A 12,536-nucleotide genomic window follows, 5' to 3' on the forward strand; every position below is an offset into this window, starting at 1 on the left:
ACCCAATCTCCATTTTGTTCCCGGCTTCAGTCTTGAACTGCTACTTTGCGACTGGGCCTCGAGCTCTCTCAAGCGTGTTCTGGGGCTGAATGGTTTGAGAACCTTTGCCCTAAAATTCTAGATAAATGCTAATTAGGAGGTTTCCTAAAAGGCGAGTTAGCAAGGGGTTGTAGCTAAGGCTAGCTCTACTCAGAGTTAACCCACCAAATTTAATGGACATGACTAACAGGTTAATTCACTACAATGATTCTAACTTGACTCTGATGCAACTCTGATGTGAATTCTGACTACTATTAGCAATAGGTAAGTTAAAAATTTATATCATCACCATCATCAATATGAAAATACAGGGGTATCTTGGTTGCAAACAGTCTGGTTTGCATACGTTTTGGATTACAAAAACGTCAAACCCAGAAATGCGTGTCCCAGTTTGCAAACTTGTTTTGGATTACAACCCTTTTTTTCCCTGGATTACGAACAAAAAATTTTTGGAGGCCCCATTGTTGAAAGCACGACTTGGGTTACAACCTGTTTTGGTTTACAAACGGACCTCCGGAACGGATTATGGTTGTAAACCAAGGTACCACAGTCATAATAAATGGGACCTACAACAAAACATCACAATGTGTTTATTTAAGATTGTAAATAAATTTCCAATAAGATTGTAAGTAAACTTCTTCCCAAAACATGTTTTCGAAACAGAATACAACAGACGTATCAGAAAACAAAATCTATAATAGAAATAAATATAGCAATTTAAAGGCAGACCTTGAAAACGCCAAATTACACAGATTTAGTACACGCTGAAAAATTGTTGAGCCAAATCTCTTCCAGCCGGCCACTTCGACTTGCCCTGCTCCTAGTGTTCCATTGTTTCTTTTCTAACAGACACTCTATGGTGAGTTACAGAGCATGCTCACTCTCTGTTTGGCTAGGTGCGGGGAGAGGTTACTGCCCCATTAGGCAACTTATGCAGTTCTTATGGGAGGGAGGGACACATTTCTCAACCACCTCCCTGGGGTAACTGTAGCTGGTAATCGGGTGCAAAGCATCCTCACCTGCACAGGTGGTTTCTCCATCCCCCTCTTGCTTGACCTCTCTGCTGAGCACCACCTTCCAGGTATCTGACGGCACCCGCTCTGCCTCTGAAGACTCGGCCGCTACCTCCTTAGACACCCCAGGGACCTGGAAAAATAAAAGCAGAAATAGAAATTAAGCAGCTGCTGAGGCCCGTTGGCATAAAAAGGTCCCTAAGAGTCAAAAGTGAAGCTGTCTGCTGTTTTTGTCCTGGAAGAGAGTGTTCATCCACAGCATACATTTAAAGTGCTATGATACCACTTTAAACAGTCTTGGCTTCCCCCAAAGAATCCTGGGAAGTCTAATTTGTTAAGGCTGCTGAGAGCTCCTTGGGGACACCCTACTCCCCTCCCAGAGCTATAATTCCCAGAGTTCCAGGGAAAAGGGATTGTTAATAAACCACTCTGGGAATTGTGGCCGTGGGAGGGGAAAAGGGAGGCAGCCTCCTAAGAGCTCTCAGCGCCCCTGAAAACTGAAGCTCCCAGGAGTCTTCGGGAGAAGCCATGGCTGCTCTAAATCTGTATTAACCAGGTTTTTCTTTCAAGTCCAGAGGCTGACAACACGAGAATGGGGCCTTCTCTGCAGTGGCTCCCCATCTCTGGAATGCTCTCCCCTGGAAAGTTCACATGGCACCTTCATTATACAGTGGTACCTCTGGTTGCGAACGGGATCCATTTCGGGAGGCCCGTTCGCAATATGAAAAGAGTGCAACCTTTCCGGTACTTCTGAAATTGTTCAGTGGCGGCACGGCGGCCCCATTAGCTAAAGTGGTGCTTCAGGTTAAGAACAGTTTCAGGTTAAGAACAGACCTCCAGAACGAATTAAGTTCTTAACCCGAGGTACCACTGTACAGTTGTACCTTGGAAGTCAAATGGAATCTGTTCCGGAAGTCCGTTTGACTTCCAAAACATTCATAAACCAAGGCAAAGCTCCTGCAGCCAATTGGAAGCTGCGTAAGCTGCTGTCAGGGGTTCAGGAGCAGAGGCAAGGGCAAGGGAGGAAACAGAGAGCGAAGGGGAGGAGGCAGAAGAAAGGATGAGCGATGACGACGACCCGAGATCTCCGAGTCTCTCCAGTGAGTCGGAGGATTCACAGAAAGGAGCACCAGTGGCCAAGGCAAGGGGGGAGTTTAGGGGGGCACCCCAGGGAGATAGAGCCAGAGGGGAATCAGAGGAGAGCAGTTGGAGATCGGGTCCAGCGTCACCGCCAGAGAGCAGGGAAGAGGAAAGGAGCCAGGGGGCAAGCGCTGGCAGCTCACAGCAGGAGGGAGGGCACGAGTCAGGGGTGGCCACACCTCCATCTGGGAGCGAAGAAACGGTTAGACGGAAGGTGGAAGGTTGGGCGCGCGCGCCAAGTTCAAATGCACAGGAAGGAGGCGCAGTAGGCAGCCCGGAAAGAGAGCCGGGTCCTAAAGCCCGGCGCAAGGAGACAGGAGAGTCCGGGGGGTCAGCGTCCGAAGAATCCCGGAAGGAAGAGACCCAGGGGGGCAGAGGGACCCAGAGAAGAACAGTCAGGCGGAAAAGGTGGAGCAGGGCTAGGATATTAAGTTGGTGTACGAGGGGCGGAGATTCAGACGGAGCTTCGCCGATCTAGCTACTAGACGTAGGGTTGCACGCAGCAGCTTGAGAATGGAAACTGTAACTCAATAAAGACTCTTACTTAATGACCGTTGGCTAGCGTGATCCTCTGTGAGCTAGGATCTTGAAGCAACCCTGACAGTAAGCTCCGTCTCTGTATTGTGGGCACCTACAGCCTCGAGGAGAGGAGAGAAGCAGGTGCCTACTAGTGAGCTCACGAACGGCAGCCGACATGACGGCTGAACAGCAGATAGCGGAACTCAGAGAAGCAGTGTCACAGCTGAATGCCGAGGCTCTCGCATCCAGGAAGAGAGAGGAGGACGCAGCTGCCGCCTACAGGGATCTCCAGGTCAGGTTGGAAGTGCTTACGAAGCAAGGGCAACAGACACCCAAACCAGAGGGGATTGGGTTGGGGAGACGCACAGGCGGTCTGGTCTCTCACTTCGATGGGAACCTGCAACAGTATCCCAATTTTAAAGCAGACGTACTGTGTGCACTGCAACTGCTGAGTAAAGATTTTAGAGATGAGCAAGAGAAAGTGGGGTTCATCATGTCTTATCTGCATGGGGATGCCAGAGCATGGCTGCGCAATTTATGGAGGGATAACGATCCGGCGCTCCAAAATGCGAATGCCTTTATTAAAGCGATGGATGCGTGTTTTTTATCAAGCATTGACGTGGATCTTGCTCGGCAACAGATTCATGGACTGAAGCAAGGAAGGGCCAGCGTACGGCAGTACCATGCCCGCTTTTTCGCCTTGGCCAGTGCCCTAGAATGGGACAGAGATGCGACCCCTGTAAGAGACCTTTTCTGGGAGGGACTAAACAGCTCTGTAAAAGATGAGATTGCGAGGGGGGAGAGACCCCGGACCACCCAGGAGGTCGTGCAGAGGGCGCTGGCAGTGGGGGTACGGCTGGAAGGACGTCCGTGGAGCAGGGACGAAGGGCGTGGAGGGCGCGAACCAGCCAGGGGCTCCTCCTTCTTTCCCAGAGAAGCAGCACGTACGCAATCCACGCCTCCGCCAGGGGGAGGAGCTGAACCGATGGAGGTTGGAGGTGCCAGGGCTCAGTCAGCAACCAGAGCCCTAGCACCAGCAGCAGTGAAAGCGAAGCCTCCTAGAGGGAACAGGAAGTGTTACGTCTGTGAGGAGCCAGGACATATGGCGAAAGAGTGTCCCCAGAGGCTCCACAAGCTCACTGCAGCCTCAGCAATGGCGACTGCAGCAACGCAGCAAGGAGAACCACAGCAGGGAAACGACGCTGTCTGGCTGGAGGAAGAGGCACTGGGGCCCAGCCAGACGTATTAATGATGCAGTCCCCAGAGATTTTACAGCCCGTGAACCCCCTCCCGCCCAAACCAGTGGTGAGGCTCACCGCGTCGCTCCAGCTGCCCAATGGCATCACCATGGACGTGCCAATCACCATTGACTCAGGCAGCAATGCGGACTTTATGGGGCAGGACTTTGTCAACCAGCATGCTATACAGTTGCTGCCGGCCACACTGCCCCTGCAGGTGGTCACGGTGGATGGCAGGGAGCTGCTAGGAGGGCAAGTGGTGCAGCAGACGCCACCGATGGTGATGCGACTTGGGAATCACCAAGAAGTCATCAGCTTCAACGTCACTCAATTGTCGGACACGCCCATTGTGTTGGGCATGAGTTGGCTGGACAAACACAGCCCAACGCTGGCTTGGTACCAGAGGCAGCTGACCTTCGGCTCTTCCTTTTGTGCTGAACACTGCATCGTGCCCAGGCAGGAAGGAGAGGAAGAGGAGTCACAGCTACTGCTAGGCACGCTGCAAGCGATTCCCCACAAGTACGCAGAATTTTTGGAAGTTTTCTGCGAGAAGGAGGCAGACAGGCTACCCCCTCACAGGCCATATGACTGCAAGATTGACCTGCTGCCAGGGGCGGCGCTGCCTAAGGGGAAACTGTATTCCATGTCAGAGGACGAGCTGCAAGAACTCAAGGAGTTCATAGATCATAATTTGGAGCGCGGTTTCATCCGAGAGTCCAAGGCGGTGGGAGGCAGCCCGGTGTTCTTCGTTAAGAAGCGGGATACGCCCCAAAAGAGGCTCGTAGTGGATTACAGGACCTTGAACAGTGTGACTAAGCCGTCGGACTTCCCCATGCCCCGAATTGACGACCTCCTCGCAAAGGTGCGGAAGGGCAGAGTGTTCACCAAATTGGATCTGCGAGGTGCGTACAACCTCATTCGCATGCGGGAGGGAGACGAGTGGAAAACAGCCATGTTCACGCCACTGGGGACCTACGAATATAGAGTTATGCCTTTTGGATTGCAAAATGGCTCCCACGTTTTTCAAGCATTCATGCATCACGTGTTGGCGGGACTTCTCTACAAGACGTGCGTCTGTTTCTTAGATGACATCCTGATCTTTTCGGAGTCGCAACAGGAGCATGACAAACACGTCAAGGAAGTACTGAACAGGCTGAAGCACCATAGGCTCTACGCCAAGCTGGAGAAGTGCCAATTTGACGTGACGGAGGTGGATTTTCTGGGCTACAAGCTGTCTGACAAGGGGCTCGCCATGGACAGCGCCAAGGTTCGAGCGGTGTTGGATTGGAAGAGCCCGCGCAACCGGAAGGAGGTACAACGGTTTGTCGGCTTTGCGAACTTCTATCGCAAGTTTATCAAGGGCTTCGCTATGCAGACGGCGGCCATCACTGACACGCTTAGCTCCAAGAAAAAGAAGTTCATTTGGACAGAGCAGGCGGAACAGTCCTTTCAGGCACTCAAGCGTCTCTTCGCGTCGGAAGAGCAGCTGCTTCATGTCAACCCCAGCAAGCCGATGAGGGTGGAGACTGACGCCTCGGACAGAGCCGTGGGGGCGGTCCTGCTGCAGAAAGACCCGCAGGGGGTGTGGCGACCGGGAGCGTTTTACTCCAGGAAGCTCAGCAAGTCCGAGCAGAACTACACCATATGGGACAGGGAGTTGCTGGCCATTCATGCAGCGTTCAAGGCGTGGAGGCACTTTCTGATCGGCGCCAAGCACACGGTGCAGGTTTGCACGGACCACAAGAACCTAGAGCACTGGCGCACGGCACAGTTCCTGAACCAGAGGCAGATACGTTGGGCTGAGTTCTTTGCGAACTTCGACTTCCGAATAGAGTATGTCCCGGGGGACACCAACATCATGGCGGACGCTCTCTCCCGCAAGCCACAGTATCTGGAGGAAGCAACGCCAGCGGCCGCCATGCACATCTTCGCACCAACAGTGTGGGCGTGCGCCGCGGCAACCGTGGATCTGGAGGCGGTGCGACGAGCGTTGCAAGGGGACTCCTTCGCGCAAGCAAAGATCTCAGAGGTGCACAGGGGCAAAGCAGCGGCCGACGGTTTCCAGCTACGAGATGGATTGCTCATCCGTAAAGGGGCCATCTACGTGCCGGGAGACGAACTTCGCGCCACGGTGCTGCAGCAGCTGCACGACGCGCCCACTGCAGGGCACTTCGGCAAGGAGAAGACGGTGGAACTAGTAGCCAGGGATTTCTGGTGGCCTGGAATGAGAAGGGAGGTCGCGGACTACGTGGCGCGGTGTGACACCTGCCAGAGGGCGAAGCCAGTGCTTAGACCGCCGGCCGGACTGTTGGAACCGCTCCAAACTCCGGCCGAACCTTGGGAGAGGGTGGCCCTGGACTTTGTCACGGATCTGCCCAGCTCGAGGGGCAAGACGGCAGTGCTGGTGGTGGTGGACTTGTTCTCCAAGATGGCACATTTCATTCCGTGTGCGAAGGTGGCCACGGCGGAACAAACCGCCAAACTGTTCATAGACCACGTGTTCAAGGTTCACGGTCTGCCACGGTCTATTCTGTCCGACCGGGGGCGGCAGTTCATCTCAAATTTCTGGCAGCGGCTGATGGGCTTCCTGAACGTCAAGATCAACCTGGCGTCGGCGAGACACCCGCAAACCAACGGGCAAGCAGAACGGGTCAATGCCATCATGCAGCAGTACTTGAGGTGCTATGCAAATCAACAGCCTGCGACGTGGGTGGATTACCTGCCGCTCGCCGAGTTCGCTTACAACAACACGAAGCACGTGTCCACGGGGGTCACACCGTTCTTCGCCAACAACGGGAGGCACCCCAGAACCTTCCCGGGACTGGAAAGGCGGGGGGAAGGGGAGCCGCAGACGGCAGATGCGTTCGCGTCGGAACTGCAGGAAGTCCACGATCAGCTGAGGCGCCACCTGGAGCTGGCCAAGCACGCATACAAGGTACAAGCGGACAAACGCAGAAGGGTTGGCGAAGAGCTACACGTGGGGGACTGGGTCTGGTTAGCAGCCCACGCAGTGCCGGCCAGGTCGTTGGCCAAGAAGAAACTAGGGCATAAGCAACTGGGGCCCTATCAAGTCGAAGAGCAGGTCAACCCGGTGGCCTTCAGGCTGGCGCTTCCGGAGGGTTCCAGAATGCATCCGGTATTCCACAGATCGGTGCTCACTCCCTACAAGGCACCGCACAGGTTTCAGGAACCCGGAACGGCACTGAGTCCGGCCAGAGACAGAACAGGGCGCGCAGGAGTGGCACAGAAGGAGCGCATCAACGAAGTCACAGAGATTTTGGATTCCAGATGGGGGGAAGAAGGGGTAGAATACTTTCTCGCCAGGGAGGGCACCCCGGCCAGTGCGAACAGTTGGGTGCCGGACTACGCCTTGGACGAACCTCTGCTCAAAGACGAGTTTCATGCCCTCTTCCCACATAGACCGATGCCAGCAGACTTTTTCGACGACTGGCTTTTCACACCCACGCTTTCGGGCAGCACGTTCCGGGGGTTCGACTCGGACGAGGACCCGATACGAGACGTCCGTTCCCCGGAGGGGTCGCCCTCGGGATCTGCCTCAGAACCCTCGTATTGGTGGGACGACAAACCAGAGGAACAGTGGCGCAGGAAGTGGCAAGAAGGTCCAGGCCGAGCAACGCCGCCTGGAGGAAGCGAGGGAGAGACGGACATGGACATTTTCGGGGACGATCCAGGTTTCGAGCACGGCGGCACAGAGATGGAAGCAGAGGTGACCGTCGTCGACGAGAGAAGGGAGGAAGAACCGGAAGACTTCGGAGGGAGGCCCGCTACGGGAACCGAACGGTACCCGACATTCGTCTCCTTGACGCAGCAGCACCCAGCTCCAGCACCGGAAGGAGGGGAAGGGGGAGTGGGGGGCTTCGGGGGGGGATGGATGTCAGGGGTTCAGGAGCAGAGGCAAGGGCAAGGGAGGAAACAGAGAGCGAAGGGGAGGAGGCAGAAGAAAGGATGAGCGATGACGACGACCCGAGATCTCCGAGTCTCTCCAGTGAGTCGGAGGATTCACAGAAAGGAGCACCAGTGGCCAAGGCAAGGGGGGAGTTTAGGGGGGCACCCCAGGGAGATAGAGCCAGAGGGGAATCAGAGGAGAGCAGTTGGAGATCGGGTCCAGCGTCACCGCCAGAGAGCAGGGAAGAGGAAAGGAGCCAGGGGGCAAGCGCTGGCAGCTCACAGCAGGAGGGAGGGCACGAGTCAGGGGTGGCCACACCTCCATCTGGGAGCGAAGAAACGGTTAGACGGAAGGTGGAAGGTTGGGCGCGCGCGCCAAGTTCAAATGCACAGGAAGGAGGCGCAGTAGGCAGCCCGGAAAGAGAGCCGGGTCCTAAAGCCCGGCGCAAGGAGACAGGAGAGTCCGGGGGGTCAGCGTCCGAAGAATCCCGGAAGGAAGAGACCCAGGGGGGCAGAGGGACCCAGAGAAGAACAGTCAGGCGGAAAAGGTGGAGCAGGGCTAGGATATTAAGTTGGTGTACGAGGGGCGGAGATTCAGACGGAGCTTCGCCGATCTAGCTACTAGACGTAGGGTTGCACGCAGCAGCTTGAGAATGGAAACTGTAACTCAATAAAGACTCTTACTTAATGACCGTTGGCTAGCGTGATCCTCTGTGAGCTAGGATCTTGAAGCAACCCTGACAGCTGCGTTGGACATTTGGGTTCCGAAGAACGTTTGCAAACCGGAACACTCACGTCTGGGTTTGCGGCATGCGGGAGCCAAAATGTTCGAGTCGCAAGGCATTACTCAACCAAGCTATGACTGTATATAAACTAATTTATTTTTATTAACCAAAAAATGACCTGGCTGAAACCACCTGGCTCACCTCCTCTTCCCATCTCACCTCCGCTCGGGATTGCTGCAGCAGGAAGTCCTCAGCTAGGGCCACTGCTTGTGCGCAGGACTCTGGGCTCCCCTCCCTGACCCAGGCCTGGACTTCCGGAGGCAGGACGGTCAGAAACTGCTCCAACACCAGCAGCTCCAGGATCTGCTCCTTGGTGTGCCTCTCCGGCTGCAGCCACTGTCGGCAAAGGTCCCGGAGGCGGCTGCATACCTCGCGGGGGCCCTCAGCCGCCTGGTAGCAAAACTGCCGGAAGTGCTGGCGGACACTCTCCACATCCAGGTCCTCTTCCTTTACCTTCCTAGGAACGAGGACCTCGCCTTCGGCCCCTGAGCTCTTATGGGCTTCACCGATGGGCAGGAGTTGAGCCCCTTCCTGCCTCCTCAGCTGCAGGCCTCTCTCTGACGCTCCCTCAAAGGGAGGCAGAATGGCCTGAGAAATATCCCTAAGTGCAGGTCCCGGCTGGGGGACCTTTCCTCGTTCCAAGTGCGGGGACTGTACCGCCTTCAAAAACCGCTGCCACTGAGTCTCCCAGCATCCTTGCGCTGCCCCCTCAGGCTCCCATTTGACATGGTCCAGTGCGGCACCTTCCCAGAATCCCTTGGCACTCTCAGGCTGGGCGGCACGAGGCTCTTTCCCTGTGCAGTTCCCTGGCTCGGTATCCACTGGGTCCTGCTTCTCAGTCTTCACACCCAATTTTCCGATAGTCTCTGTGCCAAAATCGGACGCATCGCCACAATCTGCCGCCATTTTGGTTCCTGGTGGCCTGAATTGGGGTGTGTGAAACGAGCCTCCCACCAAATCAGGTGCGGAAATAACAGGCCCTCCAGAATTCACAGCTGGATTCTAGGTCGGGATCCTTTGCCTGAGGAAAAAAGAAAGAACATTTCTGAATCAGAGTGCTGCCAATCGATGCTGATTATTGCTTCTTCTTTAGATTTGTTATTTGCTTGTTGCCCGGAGGTCTCCAAGTGACTTGAAAAACACAAATAAATGTATGTTACTAGCCCAGAGGTGGAAAGAAGTCCCTACCAGAGAAGAATGGCAGATTAAACTGATGGATTATTCCGAAATGGCAAAAATGACCGGAAGAATTAAAAACCAGGAGGAGCAAAATTTTAATAAGGAATGGGAGAAATATATAATTTACTTTAAAAATCATTGTAAACAATTAAAATCATTAGTAGGATTGGAATGGAACATGTAGTTTAATGTCGAGCTATGGTTGTAATGGAGATTTAATAGATTTGGATTAATAGAGAAGATGCAGGATGAAAAAAGTTAACATAAGGACCCACAATGGGGAGGAGGGAAGTCCAGGGGAACCCAAGAAATTCTCTTTTTATTTTGGTTGTTTGACAAATGTCTGTAAATTTCAAAATCTGAAAAATTAAATATATTTGGGGGAAAAGGAAAAACACATAAATGTATTATCCCTTCAAAACCAAACCAAACCGCTCCTCACCCCCTGGACTGACACTGTTTTACTTTCTCGATATGGCTTCAATCGGCATGTTTTGTTACGTTTCACGTCCCCATAAAGTGACCTGCTATTTCTTTGCAATGAAAGGCAGCCCTGAAATTTATTATTTTTACAAAAATGAAACAAATGCCCAGTAGCACCATTTGGGCTCTGAAGCCCACCACAAGAGTTGCCTGCCTGCCTGCATCAATCAATCAATCAATCATAGAATCATAGAGTTGGAATAGACCACAAGGGCCATCGAGTCCAACCCCCTGCCAATCAATCAGTATTTACTGATTATTTTTTCCAGTTGAAGCTTTCTGCTGGTTTGATTCCCAGATGCTGCATGTCGCCTTGGAATGTTTTGAGGAAAGTGTGGTTTAGGAATTCATAAATCACCTCCCAGAGATGGGAAAAAGTTGCAGTACCAGACAAGTAGCTGATTAAATTAACGGATTATGCCAAAATGGCAAGGTTAACGGGTGCACCGAGAAACCGAGAATAATTTTTTACAATTAAAAATCGGGGAGAATTTGAAAAAACTCATTTATGCAAATAAGCTCATTAGCAGGATTAGCGTAAAACAAGGAGTTAGATGTATTATTCAGAGAAACTAAAGGATAACTTAAAGATGGAGTAATGTGGAAAATGCAGTCTGAAAATCAAAACTAAAAAGAGACCACAAAACGGGGGGAGGGAAGTCAAATATACGTGTACTAGAAATGTATTTTTGTAATTTGTTTGTCTGCGTATCTTTGAAAAAAAATCCCATACATTTCTAGTACACTTATATTTGACTCCCCACCCCCCTTTTGTGGCTTCTTTTTATTTATATAGATCTAGATGTAGAAATTCGTAAATCACATCTTCTTTTCCCTTTCCCTCCTCCTCTCTTTTGCAGTGCATGCAGCCCCACCTCCCAGCCCCTTGCAAGCGAGTTAACTCACCTGATCCCTCAAATCCCAGGAGATCCTCCCGCTTTCCGGAGATGCAATATATACAGCATATATCAAAAAGCTACTTTGGGTCTCCCCTCTCCCACCAGGCTTCCCCCGGGAGAAGGCGGAGCAGGAAGTGACTCCGCACAGGCGCAACCCGTTTGCGAGGAAGTCTTTTCTGAGGATCGACCCCCTTCGGCGTCGCCCCTTTGGAGGTTGCAACCTGCACAAAACTGGGGTGGATCCCAGAATCATCTCCGCCCCCGACCCTGGGAGAAACAAAGGCCCGCGAGGCAGGGCGGGGGTGGGGGAAATGGAGGATATTCCTGGGAAAGGAAAGGGGGATTTGGCATTCCAGGCTTGGATTGGAAACGCGTGTCTTTCCCCCACCCCCACCCCATATATTTTTGTTTTCTTGCTGCTGGACTCCAACTCCCATCAGCCCTAGCTTACCATGGCCAGTGCTGAGGGATGACGGGAGTTGTAGTCCTAAAACAGCGGCAAGGTTGCTCAGGTTCCAATTCCATGAATTGGAAGTGTTGCAGGAATTTATGTATAGTTAAAGCCATGGTTTTCCCAGTAGTGATGTATGGAAGTGAGAGCTGGACCATAAAGAAGGCTGATCGCCGAAGAATGGATGCTTTTGAATTATGGTGCTGGAGGAGACTCTTGAGAGTCCCATGGACTGCAAGAAGATCAAACGTATCCATTCTGAAGGAAATCAGCCCTGAGTGCTCATTGGAAGGACAGAGCGTGAAGCTGAGGCTCCAGTACTTTGGCCACCTCATGAGAAGAGAAGACTCCCTGGAGAAGACACTGATGCTGGGAAAGATGGAGGGCACAAGGAGAAGGGGACGACAGAGGACAAGATGGTTGGACAGTGTTCTCGAAGCTACCAGCATGAGTTTGACCAAACTGCGGGAGGTAGTGGAGGACAGAGGTGCCTGGCATGCTCTGGTCCATGGGGTCACGAAGAGTTGGACACAACTAAACGACTAAACAACAATTTATAGGTTGGGGGGGGTTTGCCCCTCCAGCAGATATCTTGCACATGCAGCCCACTACCAAAATCAGCACAATCACTTTTGTGACTTGTTTTTTGTCCCCACAAAACACTTCATCACAGTTTCTTCCTATCTATTCAAAGGGCCTCTGCTGCACAATACCAAATATAAGAATTCACTGATAAATGTACTGGCTCACAGGGAAAACTTCAGAAATTCATATAGACATGTGAGCTCAGCTACTCAGCAGCCCCTCTGCCTGAGTGAGAATCCCTGACATCCTGATACCTGAGTGCCAGACAGGTAGCCATTCCAGAAATAACAAAGCTAGAT

General features: G+C 52.6%; 1 protein-coding gene across 1 annotated transcript in view; it reads right to left on the bottom strand.

Moving 5' to 3' along the window:
- Positions 1-11,612, bottom strand: part of LOC114592204 (uncharacterized) — a 43,914-nt gene extending 32,302 nt beyond the window's left edge. The window contains exons 1-3 of the mRNA XM_077923573.1: positions 11,209-11,612; positions 8,782-9,661; positions 1,059-1,185 (exon numbers count right to left, since the gene is read on the bottom strand). Coding sequence (XP_077779699.1) covers positions 1,059-1,185; positions 8,782-9,546 — 892 coding nt within the window. The 5' untranslated portion in view covers positions 9,547-9,661; positions 11,209-11,612. The remainder of the gene's footprint in view (positions 1-1,058; positions 1,186-8,781; positions 9,662-11,208) is intronic.
- Between the last annotated feature and the right edge of the window lie 924 nt (positions 11,613-12,536).

This window comes from Podarcis muralis, chromosome 2 (genome assembly GCF_964188315.1).
Source record: "Podarcis muralis chromosome 2, rPodMur119.hap1.1, whole genome shotgun sequence".
Lineage (NCBI taxonomy): Eukaryota > Metazoa > Chordata > Lepidosauria > Squamata > Lacertidae > Podarcis > Podarcis muralis.